The sequence below is a fragment of the Rhinoraja longicauda genome, chromosome 32 (assembly GCF_053455715.1).
Source record: "Rhinoraja longicauda isolate Sanriku21f chromosome 32, sRhiLon1.1, whole genome shotgun sequence".
Lineage (NCBI taxonomy): Eukaryota > Metazoa > Chordata > Chondrichthyes > Rajiformes > Arhynchobatidae > Rhinoraja > Rhinoraja longicauda.
Window position 1 is genome coordinate 12,003,888 of NC_135984.1, and position 22,156 is coordinate 12,026,043.

General features: G+C 43.8%; 1 protein-coding gene across 2 annotated transcripts in view; it reads left to right on the plus strand.

Moving 5' to 3' along the window:
• The window catches only part of dscaml1 (Down syndrome cell adhesion molecule like 1), a 494,811-nt gene that overhangs the window by 47,715 nt on the left and 424,940 nt on the right, over positions 1-22,156 (plus strand). For both annotated transcript variants that reach the window (XM_078426581.1, XM_078426582.1), the window contains exon 3: positions 397-543. In XM_078426581.1, coding sequence (XP_078282707.1) covers positions 397-543 — 147 coding nt within the window. The remainder of the gene's footprint in view (positions 1-396; positions 544-22,156) is intronic.

Consider the following 22,156-nt stretch of genomic DNA (forward strand, 5'->3'; position numbering starts at 1 on the left):
AATGCCAATACCAATATCACCACATGTAGAAGATCTTTATTTTGTCAAGTGGTTTCTTTGCAACTGCAACTACAGTAAATACAGTAAAGTACAGATACTGCCTGAGATGCTACGTTCCTTCAGTACATTGTTTTTTTTAACTCAAGATTTCAGCATCTGCAGTTCATTGTTTATTTAGAATAAATTCACCTTACACACAGTGTTAATGTATGCTTGCTTTCGTTCAGTTTGTGTTCTGGGAACTCGTATGTTTATAATCTAGATATCAAACTGATTTACAGTTCCATTTTGGATTTGCAGATCAATTGGTGATGAGGGGATTTGCACAATACATGTTTCCTCCCAACATGAAGGACGGCTCATGGACTCCCATTTATGTTCTTTATTTTCCTTCAGTTTTCAGGGAACCTTACACCGTACGGGTGGAGGATCAAAGGTCAATGCGTGGGAGCGTGGCTGTCTTCAAGTGCCTCATTCCTCCTTCGGTGCAGGAGTATGTTAGCGTCGTGTCGTGGGAAAGAGATACAGTCTCAATCATCCCAGGTAGGAAAATGAGAAAGGGAGATGCCTTAGATTTCTGTTATCTGAACCTGATAGCATTGCAATGTGATATTCAGTTGTCACAGAATGATAAATCTCCAGAATGTAAATCCCACAATGCTTGTGGAGAAACTACCTTGTGTTTATTTGATTTCATTTACATGATGTCTTGGTTTGACTGGAACATTGAACTGTAGTGCTTGTACATCTCTGGTATCTTCTCATGAACCTGACGAATGACTGATCTGTGGAAGGACCTGAGGCATTGCTTCGCTGGTTAACTTGCTGTGGCAGTACTGCACTACACGATGATGGTTTCCCCATCTTTATCTTTGGTGATTGTAAACTTGCATCTTGACCCGTTGTCAATGTTGTCTGTGCTGTAGATAAGAGCTCAGTTTATTCATTGCTTTTGCTTTTCAGGATTGTTACAATCTTTGCAAGGTTATGTGCACTGAGGAAAGATGCATGTTCATAGACCAAACTCGGGTAGACTGGTGTGTGTAAGTTGCATTTAAGTAAATTGGCTACAATTATATTGACGTGTACATGAGCAGAGGGAGACCAGATGAGGGCATTTTTGCTGCTGACAACAGCCCAGAGAGGTACAATGTTCGTAAGCCATAGGAGTAGGCCATTCGGCCCATCGAGTCTACTCTGTATAGTCTTGCAAAGAAGATGAGGAGGAATTTCTTTAGTCAGAGGATGGTGAATCTGTGGAATTCATTGCCACAGAAGGCTGTGGAGGCCATCAATGGATATTTTTAAGGCGGAGATTGACAGATTCTTGATTAGTGAGGGTGTCAGGGGTTATGAGGCGAAGGCAGGAGAATGGGGTTGAGATGGAAAGATAGATCAGCCACGATTGAATGGTGGAGTAGACTCGATGAGCAAAATGCCTAATTCTGCTCCTCTTAACATATAAACATGAACTTATGAACTGTTCCATTAGTCAGCTATTGGTCTCATCTTTATAAGAAAATGATCACCAACTTGTCTTTTTCTTCTCTGTTTTAATTTAGCGTATGTATCATTTTCCCTTGTTTGGTGGGATGTACATTGTAACCTTACCAGAGACCCTCTTGTGTGAAAAATTCCAGGTGGTGCTTGGATCTATTTGTCAAGTGCAATCAATTCCCTCTCTCACTCACGTAATCCTTTTAACTCGGCGTTTAACTGCGACAGAGTTTTCCATTCGGTAAACTGGTTGCAAGTATAACGCTTCCAGCACTGAGCGTTTGCTGTTTCTGCCAAAAGGCGAAGTGGAAAACAAAACGAGCTCCTCAAGAGGAAGCCAAGTGCGGTGTGACCCAGATGCATGTTCCGCTGCACCTTTCCCTTTGACTGCTATAGATTTGCGGACAAAGGTGGCTTTGAAGTGAGAAAAGCACACGATTTCCATCTCACTCTTGAAAGTGTTATCATGCCACGACATGACTGGAACTCTTGATGGCTATAGCTGTTGGTCCAGCAGTCATGGACTCTGTAACTGATGGCTTGGACCTTGGATCTCCTAGGGAACCTGAACCTTTGCGTCGTTCAACCTTGGCGTTCAAAGGTTTGGTGAACAATTGACCAACACTTCTGCGGTGAAACCTGTTTAATTAAATACCGCTTTTAACAGAGGGGTTCAACTGGTTTTTCCAATTACCTACTGATAAACCACACCAGTGCAGCAGACTCTCATTAAGTAAATTACAATCATGATACTCAGGCAGTTCTTAGCTGCTAGTCCACACCTGTCGATTGTCGAGGTAGTCCCTAATAGATTGACACGTGCCCATCCACACCAATAGGCAGCAACCTCTGCCATTTCCACATCCTTAGAAACATAGAAAATAGGTGCTGGAGTAGACCATTCGGCCCTTTGAGCCAGCGCTGCCATTCAATATGATCATCCAGAATCAGTACCCCGTTCCTGCTTTCTCTGCGTATCCCTTGATTCCGTTAGCCCTAAGAGCTAGATCCAACTCTCTCTTGAACACATCTTTCATCCTTCAGGGAAGGAAGGCTGCTGCCATTACTGGGCCCAGCCTGCAAGTGACTCCAGTTCCCACCAAGGCGGTCCACGACTGGCTCCTAAGTGCCTGGCTACTCTCAACCTAATAATGGAAATGTGCTTCAATACGCTTCACTGAGGCATCATTTGGAAACCAAAATATGTACACCAAGACGCAGGAGGAGATATTGGGAAGACCTTGATGAAGATGTTCGGATTTTTGAATGGTCACAGATGGTAGAAGCAGAGTAGGAGACCTGTACAGCTGATGATTGTGTTACATTAGGCTACGGGATGGAAGGGGGAGATGGATAAGTGTCAAGGGAACAAGGTTCAGGGGAATCCATATTTTAATGGAAGCATCAGTTACCACAATGTGCTGCAGAACATTGCACAGGGTAAAGTTTAGTTTAGTTTAGTTTAGAAATACAGCGCGGAAATAGACCCTTCGACCCACTGAGCCCACGCTGACCAACTATTCCCGCACACCAACAGTATCCTGCACACACTGGGAACAATTTGCAATTTCCCCAAGCCAATTAACCTACAAACCTGTACGTCTTTGGAGTGTGGGAGGAAACCAGAGCATCCGGAGAAAATCCACGCAGCTCATGGGAAGAACATACAATCCATACATAGTCAGGATTGAACCCGAGTCTCTGGCACTGTGAGGCAGCAACTCTACCGCTGCACCACTGCGCCACCCTAAACTTCCATTCCAGTTTCAAACGAGTTTGAGGTTAAAACCATCAACAAACAGGAGAGAGCAGTAGGCCGTGAAAAGAGGGGGAATTGGGCTTGGGCAGAGGCAGGAGCACTGAGGCACTTGTGAACTGTATTATTCCATTCTTTTAAATAACCTCATTACTTCACAAAAGGAAGGGATGTGAGGATTGTCATTCTATTCTTAAAATGGTTTGTTCATTTATCAGATGTCTGTTGCAGTTTTGCATTTTGATCTATATTCTGAGGATGGGAACTTCAAATAAAAATTATGTCTTTGAAGACTTGGTCATTAAATTGGTTTAATGAATCTAGTCAGTGATGTCCTGACTTCAGGTTCTGTTCTCGACTGCAATAAAATGCATTTTCTCCGGATGCTCCTGTCGTTGATCTGAAAGGGTGAGGTCTGGCTGCGTTATCTTGCAGAGGTTTACTAGCTGCGATGGTGGTTACATTCCTCAGCATGACTGATCCTACTCTGGTCTCTGAAATAGACTACTGGTCTGGTCTAGACTACTATCTACCTCTTTGGTAACGCTCGGACTATTCTTGATCGGACTTTGCTGGCTTTTCCATGCGCTAAAATTTTATTCCCTTATCATGTATTATACACTGTAACTGGCTCAATTGTAATCATGACAATAGACAATAGGTGCAGGAGGATGCCATTCGGCCCTTCGAGCCAGCACCACCATTCAATGTGATCATGGCTGATCATTCTCAATCAGTACCCCGTTCCTGCCTTCTCCCCATACCCACTGACTCCGCTATCCTTAAGAGCTCTATCTAGCTCTCTCTTGAATGCATTCAGAGAATTGGCCTCCACTGCCTTTCTGAGGCAGAGAATTCCTCACGCATTGTCTTTCTGGTGACTGCTTAGCATGCAACAAAAGCTTTTCACTGTACCTTGGTACACGTGACAATAAACTAAACTGAATCTGTGTATGTAGCTCCACTTGTTTGGAAGGTGATCTTTGAAGGCCAGTCCTCTTAACATGCCTTTCATCAATTACAAGCCTATATTGTGCTTGCAGAGTATTCTGGAGATCCGTCTTGTGGGAAAATAATCTGCAATGTTTAGTTTAACTTAGTCTTAAGATACAGGGTGGAAAAAGGCCCTTTGGCCAAACGAGTCCATGCCAATCATCGATCACCCGTCCACACTTGTTCAATGTTATCCCACCCTGCATTCGAGGGGCAGTTTGCAGAAGCCAATTAACCTACAAGCCTGCACGTCTTTGGAGTGTGGGAGAAAACAGGAGCACCCGGTGAAAACCCACGCTTTCACAGGGAGAACGTACAAACTCCGCACAGACAGCACCCTCGGCCAGGATCGAACCTGGGTCTCTGGCACTGTGAGGCAGCAGCTTTACTGCTGTGCCACTATGCCACCGCAGTGCTTTGGGAACAGATGAAATAGGCCGAAGTAATTACTCCACCAGGGGCTAGCATACCCATTTGCCTGAATGGCCTCTGCAATGCCAATATTACAATTGTGTGAGGAAGAGGTACATGAAATGCTGGTGGGGGAGACTACGACAAAGGTTGACTGAGCAGTTGCTGACTTGCCTTTTGAAGGCATTTGATCAACAACACTCTTTGTATCTCATTAAAACCGATGTTGCCTAACAAAAGAATTTGACATTCAGATCACTGGTACAGTCTTTTTCATACTCACATGGGTTTATAGCGTACGACAGTTGACAGGTTAAGTGGCACTTGTTTGGAATGAAGCGTGGTTATTTTGCTTATAAAAGATTTCAGTATCTTATTTCCACATGTCTGACCCTTTCAAAGCAAACATTATATTTCATTGAGCCTGCGACCTTCCACTCACTGTGTGTTATTATTTGGGAAGGCTTGCTTGTTGGTACTCTGAAGGGACAATAAGTAGATCGAATAAAAGCTGATTCAATGCAATGGATTTAACATGGATGGTAACTCATCTCAGATGTGGTGCAGCGGTAGAGTTGCTGCCTGACAGTGCCAGAGACCCAGATTTGATCCTGACCGCGGGTGCTATCCATACAGAGTTTGTACGTTCTCCCTGTGACCATGCGGGTTTTCTCCGGGTGCTCCAGTTTCCTCCCGCACTCCAAAGACGTGCAGGCTTGTAGGTTAATTGCCTTCTGTAGATGTTGTCCCTAATGAATAGGATAGAACTGGTGTGCGGGTGAACGTTGGTCAGCATGGACTCGGTGGGCCGAAGGACCTGTTTCCACATTGTATCTCTAAATTAAACTAAGATGCAAAGCTGTAAAAATGCCACACAACGTCACTGGAACCAACTCAGTACTCTGAATCATTTGTCGTGACCATTGAAAGCACCATGTGTGTGATGGTTGCTGTACCTCAATGTATCCAGAACTAGTCTTGAATAGGTCAACCAATTGGTGGCCCTGAGTTTGAGTTAACTAGGTGTGATCTTTCTCTCTTGGTAGATAGAAGGGGACTGTGGGGGACAAGGCTGCTTAGCACATTGTTACCTGCCCATTCAACAACTACTGTGAAAGCACTTTGTGCCTAGTTTTAATTAGATGTCATGTGTAACCCATGCCTCTCACTCACCCATTGCTTCATTGGACTATCGGCAAGGCACGGAACCTTCTGGTCTGTTTGCTTGCTGTAGCAGGGGCCTCAGAGTGGTGAAGCAGGTAGAGTTGCTGCCTTACAGCACCCGAGACCCACATTCGATACTGACTAAGGGGGCTGTCGGTACGGAGTGTGTACATTCTCCCTGGGACCACGTGGGTTCCTCAGGGTGCTTCAGTTTCCACCCACACTCCAAAGATGTGCAGGTTTGTAGGTTAATTGGTTTCTGTAATTGTCCCGAGTGAGCAGGATAGAAGTAGTGCATGGATGATCACTTGTCAGCTTGGACTTGGTGGGCCGAAGGAACAGTTTCCACGCTGTATCTCGAAACTAAATTCGTGATGAACCATAGCAGGATTACTTGGTTCCTTCATGACAACAGTTTTTGCATCAATTGTGCTAATTTGCAAATATGCAGTAGCAGGTGACAATATTCTTGTCAGTGTTTGTCTAATACATTTATGTTGAATGCATGAAGCTTATAATATAGCAGATGAAATGCCCAAATTCTTTGCACAGGTGCTGCATTGTAAATGACAAATGGATGCAATTATAGTCAAAACACAAAGTGCTGGAGGAACTCAGTAGATCAGGTAGCATTTGTGGAGGTAATGGATTGGTGACATTTTGGTCGGGACCTTTCATCAGAATTATTCCGACCGACCAAAGATGTCTTCAGTCCATTCCTTCCACCGATACTGCCTCACCTGCTGAGTTCCTCCAGTACTTTGTGTTTGGCTGAAGATTCCTGCATCTGCAGTTCCTTGTGTCTCGATGCTGCTATAACGTATGCTACACAGACTTTGGCCATGATCACTTCCAGTGGTTGCTTTCACAAGTTTTCTGATGGAATTTGGGATTCTAAATTTGTCAGCTTTATGGCCTCTTAAAGACGAGAGAGCTTCAGGAAAATGGTGAACAGTTCTCTGCAGTTGTATTTTGATTCAGCTGGTCGTTCCGTTCTGTGTCAATGCAGGGTTAATGCAGGGTTGGAAAAAGACATCTGTAGCTTCGAGTGTTATTGTAGTCCAGCTAGAAAGAGGAAATGTGACAGTGGGATCAGATATTGAATTAATCATTCATTTCACATCAGTGCTATAAATAAAGCTACAAACTATAATCACACACCTGGGATTTTGAATTGAGTCACAAAGAGATGATATTTGATTGGCTGCAGAACCTCCTTTGAGGATATGAGACATGATTTCTCATTGAGTGTTGTCAAGGTGATAGGATCATAGAATCTCAGGAGGTGACTATTTGGCCCATAGGGCTTGTTCTATCCCTGTGAACGAGCTGGTAGACTAGGAACACTCCCTTGTACCTTCCCTGTAGTCTGGCACTTCCCCCCCTCTCAAGTATCTTTCTTCCAAAGATAGACACAAAATGCTGGAGTAAGTCAGCAGGACAAGTAGCATCTCTGGATAGAAGGGATAGGTGACGTCTTGGGTTGAGACCCTTCTTCAGACCGAGGAAGACCTTTAGTCTGAAGAAGGGTCTTGACCCGAAACATCACCATTCCTTCTATCCAGAGATGCCACCTGTCCCGCTGAGTTACTCCAGCATTTTGTGTCTTTCTTCAGTTTAAACCTGCATTATTCGAAGATGAAATTAAATAGGATTTTTCCTAGTATCTCTCCAATTTGTGATAAATGTCATTTTCAGGAAGCGAATTTAACTCATATTTTCGTAACTTGTATAAAAATGCAAAACTTCTGGTTGGAGATTTTAAAAATAGTTTCTAAAGTTATCAACAAGCAATTGGATATGGATCCAAAATTAATTATATTAGGATTATCAGAACATACTACAAACTTTACAACAAGTCAGGTACATTTTCTTGATTACAGTCTAATAACTGCGAAAAAATTAATACTTAAATTTTGGAAAAAAACAATGACCCCCACAATTAAAATGTGGATTGCGGAAATGACAGAGACCCTGCATTTGGAAAAAATAAGATTTGCCTTAATTGACAAACCTGAGTTATTTTTTAAAATATGGTCTCCATTTATTGAATTTTTAGAAAAGTAAATGGGTTTGGCACAGGACTAAAATAAAAAATTTAAATTAAAAGTTGAAACTTGAGTTAAGGGTTGGATGTACAACTGTGGTTATTGTCTCCCGGATCTACTCCCTTTAATTTTTATAGTTATATCTTTTTAATCCTCTTATTCTCTCTTCTCAATAGTTTATATATATATATATATATTTTTTTTTTTCCTTTTTCCTTTCTGCTTTATTTTTTATTTTCTCTCTTTAAAAATTTAAAAATTGAAGCTATGTAAGAACTCTGTAACAAATGTGTTTTTTATTTCTATTTGTACATATGCTTTTCAAAAATAAAAAAAATAAAAAAATAAAAAATAAAAAGATATTGAATTAATCATTCATTTCACATCAGTGCTATAAATAAAGCTACAAACTATAATCACACACCTGGGATTTTGGATTGAGTCACAAAGAGATGATATTTGATTGGCTGCAGAACCTCCTTTGAGGATATGAGACATGATTTCTCATTGAGTGTTGTCAAGGTGATAGGATCATAGAATCTCAGGAGGTGACTATTTGGCCCATAGGGCTTGTTCTATCCCTGTGAACGAGCTGGTAGACTAGGAACACTCCCTTGTACCTTCCCTGTAGTCTGGCACTTCCCCCCCTCTCAAGTATCTTTCTTCCAAAGATAGACACAAAATGCTGGAGTAAGTCAGCAGGACAAGTAGCATCTCTGGATAGAAGGGATAGGTGACGTCTTGGGTTGAGACCCTTCTTCAGACCGAGGAAGACCTTTAGTCTGAAGAAGGGTCTTGACCCGAAACGTCACCATTCCTTCTATCCAGAGATGCCACCTGTCCCGCTGAGTTACTCCAGCATTTTGTGTCTTTCTTCAGTTTAAACCTGCATCTGCAGTTCATTCCGACATTATCTTTCTTCCAATCTCTTCCTATTACAAAGTTGCCATTGACCTTTATCCTTCCAGGCCATTACAATGCTTTGGTTACATATTTGTTTTCTAATCTCTCTCCTGGTTGTTTTGCCAATGACCTAACATCTGTGCCTTGTGATCATCGTGACCCATTTTCCACTGAAAACAAGTGTATAGATTTCAACACACGTCCCCGGGGAAGAGCAGAAATGAATATGAACTGCTCCCACTGCTGCTACAATCATTTGGGATTGTGCATGGGGAGTAATGCTTTGGAACCCTGTGTCAGGAAAACGAGAAAGTATTGTGGTCCAGCCATATCACTGTAATGATCTATGAGCTTGCGTTTCAGCACATTGAGTTTAGACAGGGTGATTAATGACTTAGACCAAAGGTGAAGTCTATCAGTCGCCTGGCCTATTCTCAGTTTGGCAAGACAGTAGGCATGTGTGGCCATTATTGCTTAATTAATTACCTGCAGACCTGGAATAATGGTACTTGCGCGTACCTAGAATGCAGTCATTAAAAGAGAGGCAGGTTACAACTTGCAGTTACTAACGCTGAGACCTTGTGCACAATGATCTGTTATTCCTAAGGCTCTTGTTTTGGCTCTTCCCTTGGCCCTTGAGAGTTCGGCGGTTTTGTTTACTGCTTTTACATTAAGAAGGAACGAGAGTGTCATTCCTTGTGTTCGCCCGCACTGCATCCAGCATTATTTAGCTATTAGTTTTGAGATACAGCGCGGAAACAGGCCCTTCGGCCCACCGGGTCCGTGCCGACCAGCGATCGTCGCACACCAACACTATGTTACGCACACTCGGAACAGTTTCCAATTATACCAAGACAATTAACCTACTGACCTGTACGCTTTTGGAGCGTCTTTGGGCGGGAACCGGATCTTCCTGGAGAAAACCCATGTAGGTCATGGGGAGAATGCACAAACTCCGTACAGACAGCACCCATGGTCAGGATTGAACCCGGGTCCCTGGAGCTGCAAGGCAGCAACTTTGCCACTGTGACACCGTGCCTGTACTATTGTGGGACACTGTACACATCGATAGACTGGCAATCCTGGGATTTCAAGTGATCAGGAGTCATGAGAGTCAGTGCGGACAGTGGGCCAAAGGGCTTGTTCCTATGCTCTGTGACCCCATTAATTTAAGTCCCCACCGTGTCAGGTGGAGTATCTAAATTCAGTTAACACAATTGTCAGCACGGGTAAGTTGGGCCGAAGAACCTGTTTCCGTATGGCATGTCCTCTAGCATGGAGGAGCATGGTCCTCTAGGACAGTACACTGTGATTAAAAAGCCCCGGCCATCATTGACGATAATCAGACTTCTGGATTTTCAACATCCCGTTTTCTTTCACTGCAGCCTGGATTAGAGGCTGTTATCTATCAAGTGAATGAATAAGTTTATTGGCCAAGTATGTGCATATACAAGGAATGTGCCTTAGTGCCCCGCTCACAAAGGACAACACAAACGTACAGTGAGGTTGGAACACAATCTGAAACGTCACCTATCCATGTTCTCCAGGGATGCTGCCTGACCCGCTGAGTTACCCCAGTATTTTGTGTCTATCTTTGGGCAATCTTGGATTGTTTTCTCTGGAACATCGGAGGTTGAAGGGAAGCTGGATAGTATATAAGGAGATGAGAGCCAGCGATAGGGTAGACAGGCAGAACCTTTTTCCATTGATAGAAGAGTCAAAGACTCGAAGGCACAAGTATTAAGGTGAGAGGGACAAAGATTAAAGCAGATGTGTGGGACATGGTTTTTGCACAGAGTGGTGGGTGGTTGAAGCTCACACTGGTGGTGGATACAGGTATGATAGTGGCATGCAAGGGGGCTTTTACATAAGTAGATGGATATAGGAAATAGGTGCCCAATTGGCCCTTCGAGCCAGCACCGCCATTCATTGTGATCATGGCTGATATGCAGGGAATGGAGTGATATGAATCACGGGCAGGCAGAGGAGATTAGTTTAACTTGGCATTGTGTTCAGCATGGATATTGTGGGCCAAAGAGCCTGTACCTGTGCTGCACTGTCCTACTTGTAGGAAGGAACTGCAGATGTTGGTTTAAACCGAAGATAGACACAAAATGCTGGAGTAACTCAGCGGGACAGGCAGTGATGTTAATTCGCGCAGTTGCAGCTCCCGAAGTCGGTCTCCTGCAAAGGCCGCCAACTCCACGATGTTAGGCCGCAGTGTGGACAGAGATACGATATGGAAAACAATTGCATCCCTGTCGAGGTAAGAGATTAAAAAATGTTTCCCCCAACTCCCCCCCCTCCTACATAAAACAAGTTAAAGAACACTAAAACATACATTTAACACATACTATAAACAACAAAGAAGGAATGGACGAGACGGACTGTTGGCGAGGCAGCCATTGCTGGCGCCACCTAGTGTTTCATACACTGGGGAAAATAAGAAGATAAAGATTCAGAACAACCTTGCCCCTTTTTCCTTATAGAATCCAAAACCTTTGATCCCATTCCTTCCTATTTATTGGCATTTTCTGAGGTTCGGTGACGTAAATAAGACTGGGAAAGTAATGCATAAGAAAATTAGAATGACTAATAATGTGAACAAAGCACCTTTTGAAATTATGAATAATCTGTGTCGGTAAGGGACCTGGGGTTAGAATATCTGACTGCTTCTTGATTTGAGCGTGGGTGTTTGGAGTGGGGCATTAAGAAAGGAGCATTAACTAATGTGGAGTATCTGCTGCTGTAAAGCAACCTTTGCAATCAAATGCCATGAAGAATAACATTTGTGTTTGGATCTTTTACGCATTCACCAAATTTAATTTAATGATTAATTTGTGAAAAACATGCAGGGTGCCCAGAAGCGTTACATTTTCTGACAATTCTTTAGATGCCTGCAACCTATACAATCCTGCAATGATTTGAAAACGGAAGTATAGCTGGTGGATTGCACGTGGCGATCACAGTGAGCTGGGGAACAGTCTGGGAGGAAGTCGGATTGTGAAAAATGACGTTTGTTTGGCTCAATGTTCCCAAGAATCAGACTGAAAACGGTGACTTTTTCTTCTGCTATGGGCATATTTTTTAACCTCCATTTCTGCAACAACAAAAAAAAAATTGTTGGAAGTAGGTCCAATATAGATGAGGAATCCCAAACTAACTACCATGGTGGTGCAACTGGTAGAGCTGCTCATTCACAGCGCCACAGACACGGGTTTGATCCTGACCTAGGGTGCCGTCTGTGTGGAGTTGGCATGTTCTCCCTGGTTTCCTCTGAATGCTCCGGTTTCCTCCCACGTCCCAAAGATGTAGGCAAATTGGCCTCTGTAAATCGCCGCAGGATTGCAGGGAGTGGATGTGAAAGTGGGAAAGTAGAAACATATAAAATTCTTAAGGGGTTGGAGAGGCTAGATGCGGGAAGATTGTTCCCGATGTTGGGGAAGTCCAGAACCAGGGGTCACAGCTTAAGGATAAGGGGGAAGTCTTTTAGGACCGAGATGAGAAAACATTTCTTCACACAGAGTGGTGAGTCTGTGGAATTCTCTACCACAGAAGGTAGTTGAGGCCAGTTCATTGGCTATATTTAAGAGGGAGTTAGATGTGGCCCTTGTGGCTAAAGGGATCAGGGGCTATGGAGAGAAGGCAGGTACAGGTTACTGAGCTGGATGATCAGCCATGATCAAATTGAATGGCGGTGCAGGCTCGAAGGGCCGAATGGCCTACTCCTGCACCTATTTTCTATGTTTCTATGTTTCTAACTACATCCTGATATTCGTCTAAATTACATCTCCGTTATTGCTAGGATAATGAAAATGCTGCATTTATTAAAATTGTATGTACAATTTTCTGTATTGTCAGGCAATTAACACTGATCTTTGTCACAGGGAAATCGGCAGGAACAATGTACCACTGACATTTGGAAGTGGAGGAGGAAGTGCCAGTGTAGGGACACTAGAATAGCCCTGCACTGTACTTGCAGAGTGACATACAGTAGGAATACAACAGGCCATCAAGCCCGTGCGAACATTCCATCAGCTTGTGTCTGATTTGTATGCACTCTGAGTGTCTGGGTATCTGAAATACTGAAGGCTATTAGGCAGGGAAGGCGAGTAGACAATAGACAATAGGTGCAGGAGGAGGCCATTCGGCCCTTCGAGCCAGCACCGCCATTCAATGTGATCATGGCTGATCATGCTCAATCAGTACCCCGTTCCTGCCTTCTCCCCATACCCCCTGACTCCGCTATCCTTAAGAGCTCTATCTAACTCTCTCTTGAATGCATTCAGAGAATTGGCCCCCACTGCCTTCTGAGGCAAAGAATTCCACAGATTCACAACTCTCTGACTGAAAAAGTTTTTCCTCATCTTAGTTCTAAATGGCCTACCCCTTATTCTTAAACTGTAGCCCCTGGTTCTGGACTCCCCCAACATTGGGAACATGTTTCCTGCCTCTAACGTGTCCAACCCCTTAATAATCTTATACGTTTCGATAAGAGTAATTTGGAAGGCAAGTCAAATGCTTTCATTTATGCAGTGGACAGAATGTAAAAATGGAGACATCTTACTGAAAGTGTGCAGGGTGTTAGGGTGATGGCACCTGCAGAGTTTGGATCATCTTACATAATTAGGGATACACTTGCATTAGAGGCAGTTCAGAGAAGGTTCATTAAGTTGACTCCTATGAGGAAAGATTAAGCAGGGAGGCACGGTGGCACAGCGGTAGAGTTGCTGCCTTTACAGCGCCAGAGACCCGGGTTCGATCCTGACTGTGGGTGCTTGTCAGTGTGGAGTCTGTCCGTTCTCCCTGTCACCTGTGTGGGTTTTCTGCGGGATCTCCGGTTTCCTCCCATACTCCAAAGATTTGTAGGTTTGTTTGGCTTGGTATAATTGTAAATTGTCCCCAGTGCGTGGTGCTTTAGTGTGCGGGGATCACTGGTCGGTGCGGACTCGGTGGTTCGAAGGGCCTGTTTGTGCACTGTATCTCTAAACTAAACTAAACTAAACAGGTTAGGCCTGGACTATTTTACACTTTGCAGTTTAGAAGAATGGGAGGTGATTTTATTGAAATGAGTGGAGTTTTCCTAAAATGATTTTATCGGAGCTGGGCTGATTAGATGGTGGTGAATAGTTCCCTGTGCGAGAGAATCTAGAAATAAGTGATGTAGCTTCGGGATAAATGGTGTGGAATACCTTGCACACAAAAACCCATCCGATCAAAAGGAACGGATCAGTACTTGCACACAGACTTCAGCACAAAATATAGACTAACACGCTCGACTGATGTTAGGGGCAGTGTTGCGCTGAATGAACTTAGCACTATGGTCTCTGGGGAGAAAAGCGGATCTCATGATACTGGAGTATGGCAGTTCTTCCTCGTGTCCTGGCAAATAACTATTCCTCAGTGAACATCATTAAAACAGACCATCTGGCCAGTAACACATTGCTGCTGCTCGTGCAAGCTTGCTTGGTGCAAACTTGTTGCCGTGTTCCAAAGTTACCATGAAAGTAATTAAATAGCTGCAGAGTTTTGCTATATTTTGAAATCAAGAAAGTGATGCACATGTATTCTCTCTCTTTCCTCCTTTCTTTTCTTTTTTTCTTTCTTTCTCTCCTCTTTCTTTCTCTCCTTCTCCCTCTTTCTTTCACTCCCTTCTTTCTTCTCTCTTTCTCTCCTCTCTTTCTCTCCTCTTTCTTTCTTCTCTCTTTCTTTCTCTCCTCTCTCGTTCTTTCGCTCTCTTCTTTTTCCTAAGACTGCCCCAAGAGGTCAGTTAGTGCAGCTCAAAGCAGATATCTGAAGCGTCCTAGTATCTGAATCCCAACAAGATCTCACCTGGCGCGTTCACCTGCAGGATCTGGGGAAGCTAATTCTTCTCAGATGTTACTTAAACGAAGTGTAACTGCTTTCGAAACACCAGCCAATTGATTTTGTAAGTTTAATGTGTATCTAGGTTATATTCGTTTCTATGCGGAAAGGTCAGTTTTCAAGAAACATTCCTTTGACATATTGATTGGAAGATGAGAAGTAGTTGCACAGTCCATAAAATTGTTGAGTATCCGGAAGAAGCAATGAATTTATCTCTAACGAAGGGTCCTGACCTGAAACATCACCTGCCCACGTTCTCCAGAGATGCTGTTTGACCCGCTGAGTTACTCCAGCACTTGGTATCCTACGAGTATCAATTAATTTTTCTTCCAAAAATGATATTGTCAGATTGTTAGGTCGTTGACATGGTCAGCAATAATTAATCATTCCCAATTGCCTTGAGAAGGTGGTGAGCTGTCTTCTTCAGCTGGTGCAGAACTTTCCATGAAGGTTATCTCACAATGTTGCTATGTAGTGGGTTCCAGAATTTGGATCCAGTGACAATGAATGAACAGAGATATATTTCCAAGCAAAGCTGGTGCGTAATTAATTGGTTTCTGCCGGAACTACAAATTGATAGCTTAGCTGGGAATCCGCACTTCAGTCTGAATGCCGCTTGGTAAATATGTGTGTAACAGAATATTTTTTTCCCTGTTTGCCCTCTTGAATCCTTTGCAAATGTTGCCTCGTTTAAATGTTTGCACTACTGATCATTTTTCCGCTCACCTGCCTCTCAGGCTAATGCCATCTTTTTGTATTGTTCCTCACTCTCAGTCCCGTAATTACAATCTGCTGACAGCCTGCTTTGTTATCAGTTTCTTCCTCCAGCTGTTTGTCAGTAAAAAAATTAGGATTTTTTTTTTTTTTAATGCACTCATTTGCCACGAGACTTGGTGCTTTTTGTGTTTATATGGCATCTTTCACTACCTGAGATGTTCTCAAAGCACTTTATGGTCAATGCGGTACTTTTGATGGAGAGTCACGATTGAAATGTAGCAAATCCGGCAGGGAATTCATACATGGCCATCTGCCATGAACCACATTCTGATAATGACCTGGTCATTGTTTTTAGCAATGTTGGGTGAAGATTAATTGTCAGTGAGATCTCTGGTTATAATTTACCCTTGCCCTTCTTTGAAATGGTGCCATGGAAATATTTTTATGTTCGACTGCGAGAGCAGAGTTAGCCTTGTCTTTCAAGTTAGGATGCTTTCAAAAGAGAGCTGGATAGAGCTCTTAAGGATAGCGGAGTGAGGGGGTATGGGGAGAAGGCAGGAACGGGGTACTGATTGAGAGTGATCAGCCATGATCGCATTGAATGGCGGTGCTGGCTCGAAGGGCTGAATGGCCTACTCCTGCACCTATTGTCTATTGTCTATTGTCTATTAACAGCTTGCACAATAGACAATAATTCCGGCAGTGCCTGCTCTCTCTCTCAACATAACACCGGAATCTTGGTAAAAGTGTTTGCGGTCAAGTTGGGCCGAAGGACCTGTTTTCATGCTGTATAGCTCGAAGTGTCCAGAGTGGGATTTGAACTCACAACCTTCTGAGTTTGAGGTGCAAACTAGTGAGAGAGCCACAATTGAAGGAAATAGCTTGCAACCCAAGAAACAAAATTATTACCAATAGTTATATTTGGCGATTGAAAAGATAAACAAGGAAGAGAGAACATAAGCGGACTAGTGGGAGTGGAAAAGGAATGAATGGGTGTAGGTTACCTGAAATTGGAAAATTCATTGGGTGTAGGCTATCCAAGTGTAATATGAGGTGTTGTTCTTCACCGTTCGTGTTTGGCTTTGCAATGGTAGCACAGATGGCCAAGGACAGATAGTTCGTTTGGGAATGGGAAGGAGAGTTAAAATGGCTTGCATGTGGGAGCTCAGGATGACTATTGCAGAGAGAGTGAGGTGGCCCACAAAAGAGTGCGCTCCTCCACATGGGCGGCGCAGTGGCACAGCGGTAGAGTTGCTGCCTTCCAGTGCCAGAAACCCAGGTTCGATCCTGACCACGGGTGCTGTCTGTACAGAGTTTGTACGTTCTCCCCGTGAAGGTGTTGGTTTTCTCCGGGTGCTCCGGTTTCCTCCCACACTTCGAAGACATACAGGTTTGTAGGTCAATTGGCTTATGTGAATTATAAATTGTCCCTAGTGTGTATGACAGTGCTAGTGTATGGGAATCGCTGGTTGGTGCGGACTCAATGGGCCGAAGGGCCTGTTTGTGCACTGTATCACTAAACTCTAAACAGAAGAATCAACTAGTCTATAAATTAACTAATCATTAATTTTCTTGTTGTTAACACGGTCCCTCCATATTCAGAATGACTACAGCTTTTACCAACACAACAGTAATTAACTGCAAGTGAGGTATACATTTTTCACTTCATGTGATCATTTCAACATTATTAAGGGATTGACACGGTTAATCCAGGTGAGCTGTTGGAAGAGACATGGTTCATGAAAAACAGTGTAACAAGATAAAAGAAAATACAGAATTAGCAGGTAGAGAGTAAGCCAGGTGTAACCTTTCCACCCAAAGGGGATGATTATTGAAACAGAGAGGATCAATGGATTCTGGAAATAATTAGATAGATTCCAGAGAGAGCAGGGATTTAGGGATATGGTGAAAAAGCGGGTAAGTAGGATGAATCCATTAAAGGTGGATGTGCTAGTTGAACCTATAGTCCTTTTTCTCAGCAATACTTAATATTGTGATTCAACACTGTTTCTTTTTATAATATTCTTCATGCTTACTTCATCTAAGTGAATGGCTAAAGAAAGACTACAGGTCAAACCTAGTCTGCATTAAATCCCATGTATTCTAAACCTGTGAAGTTTGGTGAAAAAAGAAGCTGGAATAATTGTAAATAGTGAGAGATTGGAACATTATATCGTTTGGAAGTTCGTGGGAGCCCTGCACAACAGTTACTGAAAGCTGATACAAAGCTCTCAACGGGTTAGGCGGCATCTCTAGAGAACATGGATAGGTAACGTTTCGGCTGGGGACCCTTCAGAAGAACTACCAACTGAAAAAGAATGTGCGGCTATTGCAAGCAATTAGGGAGGCGAACATTTACTTGTCCTTTACAGCAAGAACATTTGAGCAGTGGGTTCGATCCTGACTACGGGTGCTATCTGTGTGGGATTTGTACGTTCTCCTTGTGACCATGTGGGTTTTCTCCGGGTGCTCCGGTTTCCTCCCACACTCCAAAGACGTACAGGTTTGCGGGATAATTGGCTTCAGTAAAATTGTAAATTATCCCTGGTGTGTAGGAAAGTGCTAGTGCGTGCAGGGTAATTGCTGATCGGAGCAGACCCGGTCGGTGGGCTGAAGGGCCTGTTTCTGCACTGTATCTCTAAAGCCCAAAGTAAAGTCTAAAGGGTAATGTCAAGCCCAACTGAGACTGCATCTGGAATATTATATACATCTAGTCACCCCGTCGCAGGAAGGATAGATTTGCAACAGAAGGGAGATTTCTGGGACGGGTGGTTTGTTGTATGAAGTAGATTAAATAGACCAAGTCTCTACACCCTGGAGTTTAGAAGAATAGGTGATGTCATTGTTTGCTCAGTCAATATTTGCTCCAACACTATTCCATCAAATTTGGGCCACCATCTCAAAATAAAACGCTATGATACGATACAACACGAGAGAACTTTATTTATCCCAGTGGGGAAATTGATCTGCCATCAGTCATAAAACGAAACAAATACAGGAAACATGAAATTAAAATGACAAGTGAAAAGGATAGGGGATGATGCAAAGATTGGGGAGGGAATTAAGTCAGTCCACCCCACGACAGAAGGGGGAGGAAAGAAACAGTAAGATAGGAGGAGACCAAAGGGACCCTCAAGGCCCTTGGACACAGCCAGGTACTGTAGCCAGGGAGGTCTCTGGTAGGAAGTGCCGTGCACACCTTCAGTGTGTGTGTTTTGGGGAAGTTTGCATTGCAGGCTCATGGCCTTGATGGCACTGCCTGCTTCCTTTGAAGGAAGAGCGGAGGAAGACTAGGATTGGGGACATCTTTTCAACACCACGGTGAGCACCACACTGCGAGGCGTGCCAGAAATGGACTGCAGCGGCCCCGGAGTTATCCTGAGGCTCGGGAGCTGTGTGTAACGTGACTGTGAACTCGCCTCCCATGGGCAGAGCAGTGAAGGCAGGTACACGGTTGCGTCTGAGCTGAGAGGAGGTCACAGACCTCAGTGGCATTTACGTCGCTGGTGTCTCCTCACTATATCCAGGGTCTTTCATTCTCTCTCCGTCACCTCCCTCTCCTCCACTCGAACCTCGGTGTTGTGTGTTCCTGGCTGTGGTGGGGAGCGTCGCTTTAGAAGGCTTGGCCTGCAGGTGATTGTTAGCAGGTGCATTCAACAGAGTCTGTTCCTGTTGGGAACCTTGCGTGCCTCAGTCGAACCTGAAGCCACAGTGAACATCCTCTTGGCTAACGTTGTGGTTTTGTACGGGGAAGCCAGAAGAGCAATGGCTCTGAGAGCCTCTGCAGTTTTGAGCAGCAGACAAGGGTAAAGCCCAATGTCCAGGCAAATGCATTTCCTCAGCAGCCTCCAAGACAATAGACAATAGACAATAGACAATAGGTGCAGGAGTAGGCCATTCAGCCCTTCGAGCCAGCACCGCCATTCAATGCGATCATGGCTGATCACTCTCAATCAGTACCCCGTTCCTGCCTTCTCCCCATACCCCCTCACTCCGCTATCCTTAAGAGCTCTATCCAGTTCTCTCTTGAAAGCATCCAACGAACTGGCCTCCACTGCCTTCTGAGGCAGAGAATTCCACACCTTCACCACTCTCTGACTGAAAAAGTTCTTCCTCATCTCCGTTCTAAATGGCCTACCCCTTATTCTTAAACTGTGGCCCCTTGTTCTGGACAAGCTCGCCTGTGAATCAGAGACCTGAGTGTGTGTTGCTCTTTAAAACACTCAAAGCCAGGGAAAGCAGGTGATGTAATTCTTTCTGCGCCCCCTGGATTTATATACTGGAAGCTGGGATAAAATGCATCCTTTCCTTTGCTGAATTTGAATGCGGTCTCAGCTGGAGTCTTTGTGAATTGAATAAGTCTCCTTTTTCTCCCATTGTGTAAAGTCAGCTTTGGCAATTTGTGATCTGGCTGGCTGCCAGGGCACAGCTGGGGTGATGAAGACTAATCCTTTAATAATATATACAAGGCACTGGAAAAGACCCAGTGTCACACTAGGAAGATAATCCGGCAGTGTTCAGTACCTGTCCCGTGCCTCTGTCGCTTTGTGCTCCCATTCACTTATTTTGTTCCACCTGCCTTCTCCACGGTCTTTCTTGTGCTCAATCCTGCATGTCCATAATGCTGCCTGCCTGCCTTATAGTTGACTACCACTGACTCTCTCAGCCTCTCACTGCGTCTTGCAATCAGGTCACTAGGAAAAGCAATGTCTCGCAGCAAACCTCGAGTCACGAAGCTCAGACGGAGATCATTTGCTCTGTCTGCTTCTTTATAGATTACATCCAATTCCTTTCGAAAACACGCATTCCACAATGGTCCATTCTAGATCAGGGTAACTGGTCACATGTTTTAAAATACATGTTGCCAGCACCGTCACCAACTCTCTCTTGCCAAATGCAGGCAAGTGGAACAGGTATAGCTGGGACATGTTGGCCGGTGTGGGCTAGTTGGGCTAAAGGGCCTGTTTCCTCGCTCTATGACTCTATGACTTTATGACCGTATAAGCTAACATCAGTCTGAAGAAGGGTCCCGACCCGAAACGTCACCTGTCCATGTCCTCCAGGGATGCTGTCTGGCCCGCTGAGTTACTCCAGCACTCTGTGAAACGTCACCTGTCCATGCTCTCCAGAGTTACCCCATCGCTTTGTGTGTCCTTTTAATCTACTGGTTTTACACTCTTCGCCCTTGCCAGACTCTCAGTGCACTCATACCCTGGTCATTCTCTCTTTTTCCCTCACCCATTAGACAGACGACACAAATGCTTGAAAGCACGTGCCACCAGATGCAGGAGCAGCTTCTTTCTCGCTGTTACCAGACTCTAGAATGGACCTCTCACATGCTTGGGATGAATTCCTGATTTTCCAGTCTACCTCTGAGCAACCCCTCCACTTTCTTTTTATCTGCACTTTCCCTGTAGCTATAACACAATATCCTGCACTAGGTATATATTTTTTATTTTGCACTATCTGACGTGCTCGTGCATTGTGGGATTTGTCTGGTTAGCATGTGTGATGTTTGGTGGACCGTGTGGGGTGGGAGGACCCGTTGCTCCTCCCGTGCAGCAGGTGGTGCTGCACAGGACAAAGGGAGATGTTTTGTACATGGTTATCTGTACACAGTGTGTGAGTGTACAGTCAGATCGTGTGGTTGCAGCCATTTTTAGTTGTCTTGCTGCCAGCATTGAGTTAATGTAATAAAGACTTCTGTTGTACCTTGAAGACTCTCAAGTTTTATACAGACATCGAACAAGAACACGAAAGCATGCAAAACAAAGTTTTTTTCTATCTCGGTACACGTGACAACAGTAAACCAGTACCAATTGTTGAGGAAATTTTGGATGTTATTGAGGACTTTTGAATGTGTGGTCTTGGCAAAACAAATTTCTCGTATGTTGCAAAACATACTTGGATATAATAAAGTATAATTATGATTATGATTATGATTGAAGATGAGATCATGAGCCATGTTTTTAGTTCCTCTCTTAGACAAGATCCCATGTTACATTATTTTTAGAAGAGCATGGGACGTTATTCCTTCTGTTTATCCTTCAACATCAATAAAACAAATCATCTTTGCAGTTTATGGGAGCTGGCCTATTGGTTGGTGTTCTTCCTGTAATACCACATTGACCATGGTTAGAAAGCACTTAATTGGCCTTTGAAATTTCCTAAGTTGTACAAGGGGTTCACTTTCTATTCTATAACTCTTCTGGTGTGGGCAAGGCATGTTTTCGTGTAGATGGGGCATGTTTCTAGTTTAGATCGTGCATGTTGGTTGGAGCGCCCAAGTTGGGCTGAAGGGCCCGTTTCCATCCCGTACGACTGTACGACTATCCACTCTTATGATTCCTAGTCCGCGGAGCAAGTGAGGTATTCAGAATTTAGGAGTTTCATTTGTTTTCCGAAGCGGTATTGTAGACAATCTTTAAACAGTTCAAGAGGGGATGTATGAAAATGGTATGAAACTGCATTGAAGGGCAAATTGACATTGTCGACCAAATCTGATGCACAGAAATAATCTTCTTGAAACCTTCCTGTAATCTGTTCATTCAAGAAGAGGTAATTATGAAATTAATGGTTGGAAAATTGAAATGCTCCATTTCTGCATCTTGTAAATTGCATTCCTGAAGACTTACTACATTAAAAAAGATTCCAATCTTGTGATTTTTTTAAAGGTGTTTTCAACATTCCCCTGAATTGGGAAATACCTGGTTTCGGATATTGTTAAGAACCTGAAGGCTCAAAAATAAAGAATAAGTATTTTGGAAATGGCGGGCAATGAAAGCAGCCTTATTACATGGTG